Source organism: Sarcophilus harrisii, chromosome 3, assembly GCF_902635505.1.
Source record: "Sarcophilus harrisii chromosome 3, mSarHar1.11, whole genome shotgun sequence".
Taxonomy (NCBI): domain Eukaryota; kingdom Metazoa; phylum Chordata; class Mammalia; order Dasyuromorphia; family Dasyuridae; genus Sarcophilus; species Sarcophilus harrisii.
The window spans coordinates 558,705,476-558,724,136 of NC_045428.1; the positions used below are offsets into that span (position 1 = coordinate 558,705,476).

The window sequence follows — 18,661 nt, forward strand, 5'->3', positions numbered from 1 at the left end:
GTAGTAGGATTACTAGTATCATTGCTGATCTTATGCTCAAATCCTGACTTTGAGAAGCATGAGCTCCAGGAGGCACTGGCTTGTAAATGGACCTGTGTAGGGGAAGCTGGGAGCAGGAGGTAACTCCAGAAAGGGGAGCAGGTTAAGGAGGAGCACTATATAAGAAGGGGAAAGAGAGAAGACAATTAATAGGAACAGGATTCTTCATACCTGCTTGTGTTGTTGTGGATGGTAGGAGAACCAGTCTAAAATGCAAAAAGAAAGATGTATTCCATCACGTCAGTGATTTATATATTTACATTTATAAAATTCATATATTTCTGTATATTTAAATATATAAAATTACAAAGGAAATCAATTATTTTGATATATTTGATCGGTGAAGTAGTTCCACTTGGGCAGCCAGATATAATGGTCAGAACGCTGGCTTGGAGTTGGGGTTCTGTCCTGCCTCTGACACTTGCTAGATACATAACCAGCCTCAGGCAGCTCCCTAAGACTTAGCCACTCACTGCTCTAGAACATTGTCCTCAAGAGAGAGAGAGACCTCCCACAGGGAGAAAGCCATCCCCTCCCGAAGCAATTCATCCTACTTTGGGTTTACATGAAACCTCCATTCTTTCTCTCTGTAACTCTCCTCATCACCTTTATTTGTGTCCTCAAACAGAATTTTTAATGCTCCAAGATAACTATCATCCCTGCTCCCAACCCAAGTCTTCTCTCCTGCAGGCAAATCACTCCTAGTTCCTTTGATCAGTCCTCATAGAGCCCGACCTCAGACCCTTCACTTTCCTGGATATTCTCCCCTGAACAAGCTTGTGGCTCAGTATCCATCCTAAAAGGTGATTCCTGGAAGGGAACCCAGTAAGCCAGAGGAGGAACCCTATTGCCACAGAGGGCAACAGACATCTTTCCTCTGAAGCAGGAGACAGTCAGGGAGGTCTGAGGTCAGACTCTGCCTTGGACACTTAGTGGCCGTGTGGACAGTCACAAGCTCTCTCAGCCTCAGTTTCCTCATCTATAAAATGCAGATAGCAATCTGTTGCGATAATCGAATGAGAGAATATGTGTAAAGTGCTCTACAAACCTTACATTGCTATTATTATTCATCATAACGTAGCTTGATGTTGTCATACCATTGACTCACGTTGGCTTTGTGGTCCACTAAAGCCCTCAGATCTTCTTGCTGTGCTCCCCTCACTGCCATCCCACAACCCCCCACCCTGTGCTCGTGAGAAGGTACAATCATAGCTTTGAGACCTGTGAGGATCAATAACTTCAGTTTGCCCTTAAAAGACCATTCCCTGAATCTGGCTACAGACTCTACACCTTAGACTTGGCCAGACATTTCATAAACATATGTTGTAAGTTACCATATGGAGCTGTCTGAACCTATAACCTCCCTCTTAGGGCTGAGTCAGGAGCCTCCTGGGCCCTTGCCAACGTGTCACCACACGCTGCGGCTGCGGCCTCAGGGAGGCCGATTGTGTCATCCCCCTGACGTCCCATATGGCACGTCTCCGTGGACGCCTCTCTAACCCGGCTTCTCCACACCGAAATCACTATTCCCGGTAGCGACCAGCTTCTAACTGACTCCGACTTGCATGCTCGTTTGAACCTTGCCTCTGTACACAAAGGGAGTGAGGAGTTTATTCTAACTTTTATCACTGGCTCCCTTAAGTGCTTCCAGGCAAGGAATATAATAAAGAAGAAAATGGGGAATAAACTAATATTAATAACAGCTTCAAGATTACATATATGCGTGCATTGTTACATTATTATTCCCATTTGTCATTGCTGAGTCATTTTGCAGTTGTGTGGGAGTTTTTGTGGTCCCACGTGGGGTTTTCTTGGCAAAGATACTGGAGTATTTGCCATTTCCTTCTCCAGTTCATTTTATAGATGAAGAAACTGAGGCAAAGTAAGTGACTTGTCCAGGATCACACAGCTAGTATCTGAGGCTAAATGTGAACTCATGATGTGTCTTTCTGGTTCCAAGTCTCTGGCTCAGGTTGTTTAGACTCCCTGACACTTACCACGCCATTCCTTTGCAAATTGGAGAAGTGGATGTTGGGGATGAAGAGAACAGGCTGGCTCTCTAGGTCAGACTCTGGTCGGAGGTAGGTGGTCTCATTGCCTCGGAAACTGGAGAGTAGGCAGCCCTTGAGCCCTATTGGGGAGAAAACGATTCATACCTGAGAAGTTGGCTCCAGTAGCCAGCAGAGTCCTGACCCCTGTCTACTCACTTTGAACCCAAGCTCTCCAATGAACTAGTTCATTGTATGGATGAGTAATTTCTCTTTTCTGGGTCTCAATTTCCTCTTTGTCAAATGAGGGAGGGTAGATGGAGGTTCCAGATTTCATATTCTAGTTCTAAGACCCTTCCCATTTCTGACTTTCTGTGTTCTGAATTCTCTTTCAAGTCTTATGTTCTATGTTCTGAGATCCTTTTTAACTTTAATATTCTGGGCCCTCCCAGCTCCAAAGCCCCTTATAGTTTTAACATTTAACATGCTAGCATGTGAGATATCAGAGTTGGTCCTTAAAACGTGAAATACTAATATATTCTAGATTTTAAGAATCCTTTCAGCTCCATTTCGTATGCTAATATTCTATGTTCTAAGGCTCCTTCAAGCTCTAATATTTTTTTTCTATTCTAATCTGTAATGTTCTAAAGACCTTACCAGCTTCATCCACAAGCTATTCAATGTTCTAAGGCTCTTTCTAAGCACTGATACTATTTATTGTTGTTGCTGTTCAGTCACATCCAATTCTCTGTGACCCCATTTGGGTTTTTTTTAGCAAAAAATACTGGAGTGTCTTGACATTTTCTTCTCCAGTTCATCTGACAGAGGAGGAAACTGAGGCAGACAGGGTTAAGTGACTTGTTCAAAGTCATACAAATAGTAGGTATCTGAGATTGAATTTGAACTCAGTCTTTTTGATTCCCCAGCTGTCACTCCATCCACAGTACCACGTAGCTGCCCAATATTATTCATACTAACCTTTTAATCTACTATGTTGTCAAGTTTTTAACAATTTATGGTTCCATGATTTTACACACTCCACCCTGGGAGATTCTACTGGGGACACGGAGGCTCTCACTAAGTCCAGAAGTCACTGTTCCTATCCAGGCTCCCATCTCGTGTCCTGACCCTCCCTGTCCCCCCAAAGGCAATCTGTGAACTCCCACTCCCTATTGTATCTGGAGAAAAGGTACCAGCTGTTCCGCCCCCAGGCAGAATACTGACCATTGTTGCTGGAGTCTGGGCACTTGGCTTTCCTCCGAAATTGTTTGCGTTCATCATCTCGCATTTTCCTCTCTGCGCCCTGTGTGGGGAAATCAAAGTCACCAAATCACCTGGGGCAAAGAGCTGTTTGCTTTCATAACTGCTGTTTTGCATCTTACAATATGTGTAAACCACCATGTCATGTTTTCTTTACAGAGCAACACCAGGAAATGACAGCTCAGCCCCAGCCCCGGCCCAGGGTGACTTCCTCAGCTGAAATCCCCAGAGGCCCCGCCTCCTGGGGTAGTTCTCTGGGCCCTTCCTCGGGGGACAGCTCCCAGGGCCACAGCCTCCGGGGGCAGCTCCCAGGGCAGGAGGCTAAGGGGGAATACCGCGTCCCCTAAGGCAAAACTCTGACAGGGACGCTGAATGGCTGGAGAGGGACACTTCTCAAAGGATGCAGAGGGTCAGGGAGGGTCCTAAGGGACCATTCAGCTCTGATGTTCTGTTTTCTAAGACCTTCCCCGTTCTGACATTCATTGTTCTAAGGCCCCTTCCTGATCTGACATTCCAGCTTCTAAGACCCTTCTAGTTCTGACATTATGTTATCAGGTTCCTTAAGGAATTAAGTTTGTATAATGTAAAAATCCTTTGCTGACCCAACCTACGTTTCTCTCCCTGGGGAAAACAGAAGCTGGAGAGTCTGGGAGGGAGCACTCTGATTTCCATAACTATAAGGAGGATCACAGGGAATGAGAGGGAGATATCAATTCCCAGCCCATTCTGAGCCTCCATTACCTTATCACAGAATATCTTGATCTGGCAGACAGCTCGGTGCACCAGTCGGTCTGTCCCTGTACCACAGTCATAGGTGTCTATCTGGAGATTTAGTGGAACGCCTTTTACCCCCTTCTGGGTAGAAAAGTCTGTGCTCAAGCAGTTGACTCCAATGAACACCTGGGGGAAAGAGGAGAAAAGTAGCAAGATGAGTGGTCTTTCCAAAGTTGAGGAGTTTTAGGGTTTGCCCTTGACATCAAGGCTGGTTCTAGGAGTCCAGGGGCCCAGGTATTCTACAGTTTCAAAAAGGATTGCCATTGGAAACAGCGTAGAATTATGGGGAAAGGCCTGGACTGTGAATCAGGAGACCTGGATCATGTTCAGAACCTGTCACTAATTCAATGTGTGACCTTGGACAAGACTTTCTCCTTCAGCTTCAGAATCCTCTTCAGCAGATGATCTCTGCAATCCTTCCTAGCTCAAACATCTTACATCCTCCAACACAATTCAACATTTCTCCAGAGAAGAAGAGAACTCAAAATAACACTTGATATTTAAGGCTGACAAAGCACTTTGCTCAAAGCACTTTGCTCACACCCATCCTGAGAGATAGGTCATACAGGTATTTTTAGCCCAGTCTCTGAGTCTCAGTTTACTGATCTGTAAAAATGAGAGGAATCGAGCACCGAACGGTCTTTGAAGTAAGTCAGCTTTCTCTCCAATTTGCCTTGTTACACTTTCTATTATTATTACTATTATTAAAGAGTAGTAATAAGGCAGTGTGGTGCAGTGGATAGGCAGTGAGAGTCAGGAATTCCTGTCTTTCTTCTGCATATACTGGTTGCTTGATCCTGGACAAATCAATTAATCTCTCAAAACCATGTCTATGATTATGAATAACACATGACTTGCTGATTTGCATTAGAGGAAGAGATTTCCCCACACCAGTGACATCATAAATCCAGATCACTTCTTCTTAAAAAATAGTAGGTTGTGATAAGCAATGACAGGTCCCTCAAACACAGGGGCTGTTGATCCTCCCACTCTTGCTTCCCAAGCAGCTCCTGGCGTCTGTTTCAGGCCCTCGCTCTGCTGTCTGGTGCATCCCCCCACCACCTGCTGTTTTCTCTCAATCCCCTTGGTCCACCTCAGGCCACCCGGTGCCTCTTGTCTCAGGTAGCTATTCTCTTAATGGCGGCCTTGGGGGTCAACATGCCAAGCATACTTTCCCCTCAGACAGTTCAGGACTAAAAGATGTATGTTAAAATCTCTGGCTTGTAAAAGGCCCAAGTCCCCTCAGGGCCTTCTGAGGTCTGTGAGAAAATCCCAACTGAAACCCACCTTCCCTTCAATCTCTTCCACCCCACTGAGAGCCAAGAGCCAAGACAGCTGTGGGCTGTTCTACATCTGGAAAGGGAGGGAAGGGGAGAGGAGGCTGAGGAGGGCTTCCTGACACTCCCCACATGGCCATTTATGTAAACAAAAATCATCCCATTCCTCTGCAAAGCCCTCCTCTCCACCTTTTCTCCAGTCTCCTCATTAATCATCTCATTTATTTAATAATGAAAATAAAAAGAAATCAATAATTTCTATAGCATTTCAAAGTTATTTAGCAATTTCTTCACAACTCATTCCAGAAAGTAGAATGAGCTTGCACATAGTCACTCTGTAAGTGCCAGAGCCATTAGTATTAGAACTTCAGAGGCAACACAGTACAAATTCAAATCCCAATTCTGCTACTACCCATATGATTGTGGCTAAATCACTTTTGTTCTCTGTAAGATAAGTTTACTAATCTATGAAATTGAAAGTCTGGAAGGGCCCTTCACATTCTAATTGCCATGATACACTGGTCTTCAAAGTCTGGTACTTTTTGCATTTTATCTCCCCCAGGTCTGGGAGTAGAGGGTGGAGATTCTCATCTCTGAACAGAACATAATCTTATAATCTCTGTTACTTGAAAACCTTCCCAAAATAGAAAGCACATCACCTTCTGCTTTTTCTAATGTGTCCTAAAAACAAAATCATGTCAATTATGGCCAAAAAAAAAAAAAAGTGTGTACTGTGTCACAAATTTAGGCAGTCAGCTGCTTCTTTTTGTTGTTGTTGTTTGTTTTTCATCCTCAAAGAGGATCATGACATCATGGACGTGATTGCCATGACATGCAAGGGAACTGGATTTAAATGAGTGAGTCACTAGCCTCACTTTCTCCTGTGGAACCATCTGGGTCCACTGGCCAGATATAGATCAGGGTACAAGAGATGACCCTCAATACAGTGGAAGATCTTGGCCCTTTAAGTTAAGATCTTTCCCAGGCCTCAGCTTGTCTGAAGCAGCAGACATTCAGTGAATAAGACTAGGTAAGAAATGAGGCAAAGAATGATCTTTTTTACTTGATTTAAAAAGAAAATCAATCTGGGAGGGGAAGACTCTTGGTGGTTTCTGCCCAATACAGAAACGATGGCTATTTACATTCACCATGAGCCTATCAGGGCCCAAAGAATGATCAATGAGACTTAAGACCTATTATTGAACTATCAAAGTGATTTGGGTTTAAGAAGGAAATCTATCAGTTGGCTCCTGAAAGAGAATAGGAAGAAGGTGAAGAAGATACAATGAGAACTGAAATTTAATTAGGGCAAATCCAAGAAATTTCTCCTGGATTTAAAAATTTTCTTCCAAACCATAATCCATAGAAGATTTGCATCCAAGTAGCCATGTGACCTAAACCGTATTATTCCTCCCAACTAGCCCTTGGTGTCCTGGATCTCCAAGATGAAGAGATTCAATTAGCTGGTTTCTGAAGTCTCTTCTGTCTCATATTCTAATGTTCTGGAGACCCTTTTAGCTTTGACATTCTAGGTTCTAAGATTCCTTCTAACATTTATATTCTAAAGAGAGTACAGTCTGTGTTCTAACATTTCATGTCTTAGCATTTTCTATATTTTGTTTTTGTTTTTGGCTGAGGCAATTGGGGTTAAGTGACTTTGCCCTAGAAAGTGTCTGAGGTCAGATCTGAACTCAGGTCTTCCTGACTTCAGAACTGGTGCTCTATTCACTGCACCACCTAGCTGCCCCAGCATTCTATATTCTAACTCTATATATTCTATATTCTAACATTCTATATCTATATTCATTCCGTGTTTGATAATGACCAACCATGACTTTCCAGTGACAATATTCTATGGCCTTCTATTCACCATTCTTCAATCCTATCTGTGAGTACTGACCTTGGCTTCTTCATTCACATTCCACACGAAAGACAGGGCATTATAAGCCACTTCCTCAATATGCTGGACAGTATTGAAGTTTTCTTTGCAATCCGCTGAAAATGAGATACACCCAGGTTAGGAGTGAGTCATGGGGCGAAGCCTTCAGAAACTGGGGCATATCCATGGCCTTGTTCCCAGCCCCTTTTATCTAAGGAATATCTATAGGTTTTTGAGGCAATCTTGCTTACTAAACATGTTGATAAAGACCAGTGGTTCTCAAACTTTTGTTCTTACTATCTTTTATACTATTAAAAATTATTGAGATCTGCTCAAAGAGTTTTTGTTTATATGGGCTATGTCTACAGATATTTGCCATATTAGAAATAAAAACTAATTTTGAATTTGTAAACTCTGAAAGGGTTTCACAAACTCCCAGGATTCTCTGAACCATATTTTGAGAACCAGTGATATATATGGGTAAACTAAAGCTCAGACAGGAGAATTGATTAGTCCAAAGTACCCACTAGAACCTAACTCCCCAATTGTTTTGTAAGGAGAAGCTATTTTTCACTTATCCATCTTTGGGATTGCATGTGAGTGTGTGTGTATGTGTGTGGTCCCACTGCTGCTTATGTTTCCCTTCCTTCCTGGAATTACAGCAAAGCATTGAGAAGGAGTAGCATCTCACCTTGAGTGAGAATATAACTCGGTATAGTGGGAAGAAAAATGGACCAGGGGTCTGGAGATATGGATTTCTGACTCAAGGATGGCCAGTCCCTTCCTCTTTAAAATGAGGTTCTCTAACGTGACCTGAAAGTCCTTGATGAAATGAGTGAATGGAGTAGACTTGGAACCCAGAAGACAAAAGTTCCAGTCTTGCTTATGACACTAGACAGATGATTGTAGGCAAAATGCATGACTTGAGCTTCAGTTTCCTGATGGGGATAATATTATTTTTCTAACATTTCTATGTCTAAAATGTGATGAAAACATGTATAGATGTCAGTTATTGTTATTATGGTAAATACTATATAAATACTATATAAATTATTGTGAATTCAGAAGATCCTAGATTTAGATTAGAAGAAACTTTAGACTAATCTTTCCTTTTAGCAGATAGGGAAACTGAGGCACAGAGAGATGAAATGACTGATTCCAAGTCACACAGGTAATGATTGGCTGACCTGGAATTTGAAATAAAGTCCCTCTCATGCCAAATCCAGTATCCTTTTCACTGAGATTCTAATATCTCCTAATATCTAATAATATCTCTAATATGTAATATTTAAGTTCCTTGAGATCATAGAGGGTAATTTTTCTTCCAACATGGGAGCTGACTACATCTGAAATAATAACTCATTCCAAAATACTTAAATCAGTCATCTAATTTGACCCTTAATACAATCCTGCTAAGCATACAACACAAACATTTTTCAGATTTTCTAGGTCAGGTAGAACCTGTTGGAGCTTATAGTTCCTTTGGCATAGTCTTGGCCCAGTAACAGTCTATTTCCTGAGGACCAACCTAGCTCAATAGAGATGGGCACATGCCTAGGAGGCAAGACATTTAACAACGGTTTCTTTTGTCCTTGGCAACTCAAGAAACAAAGCAAAATGGCAGAGCTGGGAAGGTTCTTGGAAGTCACCTAGTCTACCTTCTTCCTTAGATGGATATAGATAAAGTACATGAAGGAACCGATGCCCAGGGAGACTAAGTGAATAAAACTTAAGGTTTGAAGAAGCAGAAATAAAATTTGAAGGTAAATTTTTAAACTCCAAATCTCATGCTTTTCCTTTGTCTAACATCCAATATTACAAGCTTTAGTATTCTGTGTTGTTAGGGTCCTTCCAGCTCTGATATCCTGTGTTTTAAGGCCCTTCACAGCCCTGACATTCAATATTCTAAGGGTTTTCTCATCTCTGATAGTTTATACACTAAAGTCTCTTCTACTTTTATATCCTATGACCCTAAATATCAATTCTAGCTGAAACCAAAATCACCTCTTCTGCTGCTGCTGTCATTCCTCTCTGTCTTTCTGTGATTACTGTTACCTCCTCTCTGACAATGACTTTTTCCTTTCCCCTGAGCTCTTTTCATCTGACCCAAAGCAGATCTGGCTGTGAGCACCTCAGCCTGGCTCACCTCCCCAAGTCATGAAGTGTCCCAGAAAGTTTTCCTCTTCCTATCTGATGACTAGAAGCTGCTACCCTTTTTTTTTTGTGATGCTTTGAAATAAACAGAGCCATTTGAGATCCAATGAGGAGAGAAGCCCACTGGGAAACAATCCCTGCTAAAATCTGAGCCTCCTTGTCAAAAAAATTAACATGTGGCAAATGATGATCCAAATGCAGAAAGCTTTATCTGGGAAAGGGTCTATGAATCAAGATCTAGGATTGCAGCTGGGGACAAGAGGCCTACTTTGGGAGTGGGTTTCTTTCTCCCCATACCCAGAACATATAGTTTGGTCAAAAGAGTATTAGTTTAGGGGGTAAGTTTGGCTTTGTCAGATATGTGGCTTTAAAGGTCAAGAATCAACTGGTTGTCATTAGTCATCATGTAGCAGAATCAGAAAATTTAGAACTAGACCAGAGAATATTAGGATATTGAATAGAATATTGGGACAGGCCAGGGCGTCTCTGCTGTGTCGTTTGTATGTGGGGAGGAGTTCGTTACTCACCCACATCAATGACCCGTTGCTTTGCTGTGGGCTGGCGCGAGTGCCAATGCTTCCAGAACCTCAGCTGTTCCATGGGGATCTTCTCATTATCAAACACCACCATGATCATACTCTGCAAAGAAGCCCTTATCAGTGCTGGAGGCCAGGCCTCAAACACCTTGTCCCATCCTTGAGTTCCCTCACCAGCCACCAATAAGCAGGAGCCAAAAGGTCAATGTTACTGGGATTTGGTAGTTTATTCTAGCGTTCTTTGTTTAGACCTGCTTAGGTCAAAAGACATTAAAACCCATAAATAGGTCTAATGAGTGGTGATAAGGGAGCCTCAGTTTCCACTTTTGCATTTAGACAAGTTGTCGAATCATAGAAATTCTGAGTTAGAAGAGGCACCCAATCCAAATTCTACCTGAACAGACATCTCTTTACATTCTAAGTCTACATTGGGAGGCAAATCCCAACCTTACCATAGCTGCCCTGGTTAGTCCCATCTTAACTAATCATTTCTGTATATCTGGCAGAGTTATTTTCCATTCCCATGATACCCATGATACTGACCTTCACCTTGTTGGAAGACAAGTGTAGGCATCTGCCTCCTCCCGGAGTCCTCAGAGTAACTGGGTAGAACTGTCCCTTGTTGAGATAGGCCATAGGTGACTCCCCAGACTTGATGTGGATGGCTTTGGGGGAACCCAAGGTATATTCAAAGTCACTTTGGGGAGAATAAAGAGAGAGTCATGAAGCTTCAGGCCAGAAGGATTTCAGTGTCCATCTAAAGATTTGGACAAGATCGGAGTTTCTTCCACAATCTAATCTATTCCTTATTCCCCTTGTGTTCCCTAGTGGGGTGGGGGAAAGGAGCTCTTGGATAGTGGTGCAGGAACTATGAAGGCTCCAAGCAGAGGTCCAAGTGGGGAGTGGACTGAAGAAGTTATGGTGGGCCCCAGAGTGGGTCTGCTCAGGGCACAAGTCACCCAGTTTTACATAGAGTGGAATGCTCAAAAGAATTCTGGACTAAGAGGTGGGAGATCGGGGGACTATTCCTAACTCTGCCAGTTAATTACCATGTGACCTTGGAAAGTTATTCTGGCTTTTGTGATTCCAGTTTGGTAAGTAATAAATTGAGAAACATAGCTACATGGAATATCCAACATCCATCTCTTCTAGTATTTTGGTATTCTAACACTCTGTGGTCGAAGGTCCCTCCTAGCTCTGATATTCCATGTTCTAAGGCCCTTCCTAGCTCTGATGTTTTTTATTTTAAGGCCATCCCAACTCTGACATAGTGTGCCCTAAGGTTCCTTTCAGCTTTGACATTCTAAGGCTTTTTGTAGCTCTGACATTCTAAGCTTTTCTTACATCCTACATTTCAATATTTCCCCCCACTTTTAATATTTTCTCTGATTGTAAGGAAAAGGCAGAACTGGGGAAAGACCTGAATGTTTTGGGTAACAACCCTGGGGGAATGTTTAATGGAATTTGGAGAGTGTCTTGCTTATGTCCATGAATATCTCTCATTCCACCAGCCCGCCACCCAAGGATCCCATGAGTAGCTAAGCCACAGGACTAAGCTTGCTTCTGTTACCTCTTGGCGCTGGGGTACTCCTCTGGACACTGGGGCTCCGAGGGACTTTTCAATATATCAGGGAAGAGCAATGACTGAAGGGAGATACAATCACAGGGGAGGGCCGTCAGTGACTGGCTTCAGTGTTGTTTTTATATGGGTCCCAAAGATCTCCCTCCAACCTCACCTCCATCACTGATTTTCTTCATGGCCTGGATCCCTTCAGCCACATTGTCTGAGCCACCAGAGTTATGAGGAGTATCAAGGGACTGCATCATTTAACAAATAAAGACTCGAGGCAAATAAGGGCCTCCAAGTTCATGTCCAATAACAGGGGAGGTGGTAAGACCTCTGAATCGGTTCAGAGATCTGAGTTTGAAACCACTTAACTCTCATAGTCTTAAGGAAGAAAGCAGGAGCATGTTTTTGATACTCCAACCACACCTTTTCTCTTAATTTTTATCTAATTAAGTGATCCCTCTCCCAGGGGAGGCTCCCAGAGCATCACATGAGCCAGAAGGCTTCATTTTAGGGACAGGGATGCTATCTCCAGCCTTCATCACCAAGTTCCCTTCTGGTCCTAACATTCTGGGATTCTGGTTTTGTCTTCCCAATTCGAGCTTACCTCCTGTCCATCATCTTTGAAAGTGCTGTCAGGCTGCCAGCGCTGCTGGGGAGGGGGCCCGTGGATAGTTTCAAACAGGTTACTGAGACTGCTGTCATATATGTCTCCAGTAGGAAGCAGGTAGCTTCCATCTCCGGAGCTGTCCTCCAGCTTGCTGGGGCCAGGAGGGAGGAGAGCTGGTTTGGTTGAGGCTGGTCCAGTTGCCTCCAAGTTCATCAGATTGTTCTTCTTGGTTAGGTCTGGGTACTCTTGTGTCCCCGAGATGTTTTCGGTCAAGAACTTCATGAGATGGGTGGGGCTCTCCAGAGGGGGAAAGTCTACTTCATATTCCATTCCATGGTGGTACCTGGAGGAAGAACCTGGTTGCTGACTTGGAAGATGACTCCTGGAAGCACTCAGCTGCATCTCATTCATTCATTTAACAAATATTTAAGTATTGGCTATCAATCAATATGTTAACAAGTTTCTCTTAAGCTACTGCCACATGCCTGGCACTGGGCTATCCAGAGTTGGGGATAGAAAGACAAAAAATAAGGTATAAGAAGGGCACTTTTATAGGGCATGACTGATAATGAGTGGAACTTTCCAGGGATATCCCTCAAGAAGCCAGAGGGCTCACCACCTCTCCCTGAACATCCCTGGCTTGGAGCCAATGAGGCATGTTTTGGTTCCAAATGCCAAAACAGAAACTTAGAGAGACAGAAGTCAAGAACTAGTGTCCCAGGGACGAATGCAGTAACAAAACAGTCATGTTTTGGAGTAAATGGAGGGGCAAATGAAGTCCTTTCTCCCCGTGCCTGAAATATATTCCCAACTCTCCTCCACCTTTTAGAATCCTTACTTTCCTTCAAAGCTCAGCTTGAATGCTACCTCCTACAAGAAGCCTTCTGAATAGTCACTGCTCCCAACTCACCCCCATGAAATGGCATTATCTATGTCTATCGCATCATTTCCCAGGAGTCATGAAAGACAGTTCCCTTCCCTCCCAGTATTTTAAATTGTCTTTCTGCACATCAGCCAAACCTAATTTCTTCTGGCACTTCCTAGGAAAGAGTTGGAAATAAGGAAAGGATGGAATGGAAAAATGATAGGATTGGGAGCTGGGAGAAATCTAAGTGACCATCTAGTCCAGCCCCCTCATTTTACAGAAGAAGAAACTGAGGGCCAGAACAAGGTAGTGATTTGTCAAAGGCTATCAAGGTAATAAGGAACAGAACTGGGATTTGGATACAGGTTGTCCAATTCCAAGTTTTGTTGTTATTCTGCAAGACAGAGGAATGACAGAGGGGATAAATAGAGAGTTGATATTTTCTCACCTCTTTCCTAGGTCACTTCGTGTAACTGTGCTTGAAGAGAGGATCCTTTTTTCTTTTGGGCCCTGAAGAAGAGAACAGATATTACTGAGCTTTGGGGAACTTTCAGATTTGTGGGAAAGGGACAAAGTGAAATTCACATCTCACCCTCACCCTTTTTTGGTAGGAGGGATGCTAATTAAAACATGAGAATTATCTTCAGAACGAATACTTTCTGTTCTATCCCTCATCACAGCCTCATCACAGGAGCTAATACAAATCCCCTCTCCATTAGCCATAATGTTCTCTTCAAATCATGAAGTCCCAGACCATCTGACCACCTTCCTCATTCTTCCTTCCTCCCAATAATCTTTATTTGTTTGTTTTTACCAGTTATCTTCCCCCACTAGAACATAAGCTCCTTGAGAACAGAGACTATCTTTTTGCTTCTATTTGCATCCCAGTACTTTGCATAATGCTTGGCATATAGTAAGCAGTTCATAAAAGTTTTATCTATCTTACACATTTTGGAATCAGTATCCAATAACTATAGCTGGGTTATCTGGATGTCATGAATAAGTTCGGTCTATTTCTGATAAAGTTAATTACACAATTCTTGTGTTAGTTATTATTACAATTGTGACTGCCATTCATTCATCCAATTGTCCATTTAGCTATTCATCTATTCATTGCTCTATCCTCCATCCCCCATTCATTTGCTTATCCCTTCCATTTATTCATCTTCCCATTCATTCATCTATCCATCCATTCATTCTTCATTCATCTCTTGTTCATCCACCTCACTATTTGTCCATGCATCAATCCATTCAACCAGTCTACTATGTGACCATTCCGGTGGTAAGTATGGTAGTAGATACAGAAATTAATAAAACATGAATGGCATCTTTTAAGAAGCTTCCATTTTCTTTCTGGAGAAACAAGACTAAGGTGCCTAATTTACTTGAAAAATGATACAAGATATTCTATCATTAAGTACAGAATAATAGCGCAACATATATAAAATAAGGTTTGCTCTAGATACATTGTCTCACTCTGTGTCATGACAACCAAGTGCCTGGCACGTAGTTGGTTAAGAAATATTGATTGGGGGCAGTTAGATGGCACGGTGGATAGAGCACTAGCTCTGAAGTCAGGAGGACTGAATTCAACTCTGGTCTCAGATACTTAACACTTCCTAGCAGTGTGATCCTGGGCAAGTCATTTAACCCTAATTGCCTCAGGAAAGAAAGAAAGAAAGAAAGAAAAAAAGAAAGAAAGAAAGAAAGCAAAGAAAGAAAAGAAAGAAAGAAAGCAAAGAAAGAAAAGAAAAGAAAGAAAAATGTTAATTGTTTAACCAACAACTCTCTGAGGTAGGGGTTATTGTTACCCTATTTTAAAGATGAGGAGATTTGAAGAAAGTAAATGACTTGGTTGGAATCATACACAATTAGTAAGTATCTGAGCCTGGATTTAAACTCAGGTCCTGCTGACTTTAGGTTTAATAACCTAATAATCTAATAATTTAATAATCTAAAAACTGTATGACCTCTCTGTACTACATGACACCTAGCTGTCTAATTAAATATAGACATCTATATAGTGATCAAATAAAAGTATTCTGGAATGTCAAGAAGGAGGAAAATCACTGTAGACTGAGATTATTGGTGAAAGCTTATGGGATAGGTGGGAAGGGGAAGGTATTGTTGAGTCAGGTCCTGAAAGACAGGAAGGACTGACAAAGGCCTAAAAGAATAGAAAAGGTCATTCCAGATGGTCAGAGTTGGGGGTATAATTAGTATAGAGTGAGGGGAGGGGCAAAGAAGAGGGTGGTGGGACGAATCTGATGTGTTTGGGGACCTGGAAAAGAAGATGGACTGATCACATGATAATAACAGGGAATTGAACTGATGGCCAGTTCAAGTATTCATTGGCATTCATGCGCCATCAAGAGAACTAGAAGGAGGCCTCCAGGCCCCTTGGATGGGCCTTTTGTGGATGATATATGAGAACATAGGTTAAAAGTTATAGCGAATGAGAGGGCTTGGCTAGATTGCCATATCACTGGAGAGATAGAACTCATGTCTCTTTGCAGCATTAATAAAATTACAGAGTCAGACTTGGCTGGGGCGAGGAATTGATGGCAAATTAGTCTGTGTAATGGGAAGAAACAGCTTGAGGGGCTTGGAACTTGGGGGTAGGCTAGTGGAAGAGAGGAGCAGCCACTGTTGGCAGTGGTTTGGGCCCTTCTCAGGCATTTCCTATTCTTGACAACCACCTCTGCCATACCATGTAGTAATCGTAGAGAAAGCTCAGTGCCGCGACACTGTCTTCGTCCCCATTGACCCTCATCATGGCTTTGGTGGCGGCAGTCAGAGGGTTTTCCAGATAGGTCTTCCAGGCCTCGTCCTCATTGGTGTAGGAGAACTTCTGAAAGTTGACTGTGTCGTTCTTGATTACCCGGACAGACCTGAAACTGAAGGCAACAAAAGGGTCATACTTAGTCTACTCTGGAAGCTGGTACACAGGGGTTGTGGGAAAGGGGATGCCGGAGCCAGCTCTGACTGGCCAGGAAAGACAAAGCATTGAATTTTCATCATGAGCATTTATATCTTGGAAATCACTAAATGCTAGAAATCAGGACTTGACTTATTGTTTTGTTGATTTCCAAATTTAAGAAAATGATGGAGAAAATATTAATGATTCAGCATAAACCTAAAAGTGAGTTTTGGGAGATCATGTTAATCAATGACCAGCACACTCCTGGGCCTATGGGAAATCCACAGCCCAATTAGTAAATTCTCTGTGGGCAGCTTGGCAGGGCCTGTGTGATCCTGGGCAAATAATTTAATCTCCTGAGCCTCAGTTTGCTTATCTACAGATCTAAAAATGTAGAAATGTAAGATCCCTTTGGGCAGACAATTTCATTTTTGCCCTTCTCTCCCCACTGCTTAGTTCAGGGCCTCAAGAACAGTAAGCCCTTAATAAATTTTTATCAAATAATAATATTAATAACTGACATTGATATGGTACCTACTGTGTCAGGCACTATATAAGTATTTCTTTTACACATATCTTATTTGATACTCATAATAATCCTGTGAAGTAAGTGTTATTATAATCCTCATTTTATAGATGAGAAAATTGTGGTAAAGGGCAAGTGACTTCATATAGCTTGTAAATATCTGAGGTCAGATTTGAACTCAGGTCTTTCTCCAGACCCAGTGCTCTCTCCACTGAGCCATCTAATTGGAAAAGGTAAGAAATTATTGGAATTAGGGAGACAGAGTAATTTAAAAATCCTTTCCCTGACTTTCCAGTCCAAAGTACATCTGGGTTCCCAGCATATTGAGGTCTTAACGAACTATGTATAGTTTTAAACTGCCTACGAGATTATAAACTCCATGGGGATAGAAATTATACCATTCCTCTTTATATTGTCTCCTGGCAGTGACTAGCACGTGGTACATAAATGAGAATTACTTGTTGAATTAATTTTGTTGAGTATATTCAGAGAATTTGATATGTTTGGGGGAGGCCCGGGGTGTTACCACAATACAGAAAATACTACCAATTAATGAATTAGTTACTTCTTTAATTCACTGATTAATTAGTTAATTATTAGGAGAGTGTGATAAGCCTTGTTTTGCCATCAACTTTCTATGTATTTTAAGACAAGTCATTTCTCCATTTTGGAGAATGTTTCCTCATGTGTGAAAAGAGAGGCTTATATTAAATGTTCTCAAAGGTCCATCCTAGACCTAACATTCTCTGATTTATGGTTTGATTCGATTCAACTAGCTTGTATTAATTACTGCTTGTTATGGGCCAGGCATGGGGCTGTCTTCAAGAAGCTAACTCTTTGGGGCAATGTGTATGTGTATGAATATATACACAGAGAAGTGAATACAAAATAATATACAAAATGAATGCAAAGTTGTCAGAGAGTAAGGGGGAAGAAACACTAATAATCACAGAAATCAGAAAAGATCCCATGTAGGTAGGTGGTAGATGAACTTTGGATAGCATTAGGGATTTTAAAAGATAGAGGTGAAAAGGAAACCATTTGGGGGCACAGCCTCTGCAAAGATGTGGAGATGAGAAAAGAATGTCATGTAGGAGAAAAAGAAAATAGGTCATTTGGGCTGGGATGTAGAGTATGTGAAGGTAAAAACATGGAAAAAGTTTTGAAAGATAGATTAGAACTAGGGTAGTGAAAGTTTCTAGCTTTAAAATTTGTTATTCTAGGGTCTCTCTCTAAGCTCTGATAATCTATATACTCCAGTCCCAAGAACTCTGAAAGTCTATGTCCTAAAATGCCTTCCAGTTCTGACAATCTGTGTTCCAAGGTCCTTTCTACTTCTGACTTTCTATCCTAAGATAAAGATATCTTAGATATCTTAGATAACTAAGATAAGATTCCAATTGCAATAGTACCATTCCATTGAAAGGCTGATGCTTAACAGGACAGTGTGAATGGCAACTCAGACACAGTGTTTACTGATGAGTTCCGGGACAGTCACCGAGATGTCTCCTGGTCAGCTTACCCATGAAGGCTGGTCAATTCTTGGGCTGAGCTGGATCTCAGGAAGGTGGAGGCAACATCCAAAAAAGGAGCCAACGCCCAGAGAGAGGGAAGATAATACAGAAGAACTTACTCCTCCCAGGGGCTGCCAGGGAGGGATGCCTACAAGCTTAGCTCCAGGCAATGAGGTGTTTCAAACTGAGAGGAAGCTGTCACCCAGAAAAGAGAAATGACAGAAATGTTCCTGCTATTTGGGTGAGGAGTGAGAAGGGGCGGTGATGCCCCAAGTTTCTGCCGCTATAAATCAAGCAAGCTTGACAGCAGAAAAGGGCAAAGGGCACACCCCTCCCAGCTGCCTTCTCTCATGGAGGAAAGACACCCAACAGTATTCCCTCCTTGGATGGGAGGGATGGGATGGAGTGGAAGAGCAAGCCCCACTCCAATAGAGAGGCCCTGAAACTTTATAAACTGTGCTGGAAATTCAAGAGAACCTGGGGTCACAGAAAGAAGGGTAGTAGCAGCAAGGTCTTTCAAACACAGGATGTTAGACCTGGAGGGGACCTTAGATCATCAAGTGCCAGAACTAGAAGACATTTAAGAACCAAGAAGTTCGCCTCAGAAAGGGACTTTAGGGAGATATACTTAGTGCAATTATTGCATTTTATAGATGAGGAAAATAAAACTCGGAGAAGGGACAGTTTGTTATGGTTACAGAATTAGAGGAGGTGGGGCAATCAGATCTGAAAGAGCCAGCCAAAGCTTTGAT

The 18,661-nt window shown here is 42.2% G+C and overlaps 1 protein-coding gene across 1 annotated transcript in view; it reads right to left on the minus strand.

Annotated features, from left to right (window-relative positions):
- The window catches only part of GRHL3 (grainyhead like transcription factor 3), a 49,197-nt gene that overhangs the window by 15,757 nt on the left and 14,779 nt on the right, over positions 1-18,661 (minus strand). Inside the window, exons 2-12 of the mRNA XM_012545513.3 lie at positions 15,660-15,846; positions 13,398-13,459; positions 12,082-12,427; positions 11,478-11,551; positions 10,451-10,604; positions 9,899-10,010; positions 7,239-7,333; positions 4,029-4,187; positions 3,252-3,330; positions 2,037-2,170; positions 211-245 (exon numbers count right to left, since the gene is read on the minus strand). Of these exons, the coding sequence (XP_012400967.2) occupies positions 211-245; positions 2,037-2,170; positions 3,252-3,330; positions 4,029-4,187; positions 7,239-7,333; positions 9,899-10,010; positions 10,451-10,604; positions 11,478-11,551; positions 12,082-12,427; positions 13,398-13,459; positions 15,660-15,846 (1,437 nt within the window). The remainder of the gene's footprint in view (positions 1-210; positions 246-2,036; positions 2,171-3,251; positions 3,331-4,028; positions 4,188-7,238; positions 7,334-9,898; positions 10,011-10,450; positions 10,605-11,477; positions 11,552-12,081; positions 12,428-13,397; positions 13,460-15,659; positions 15,847-18,661) is intronic.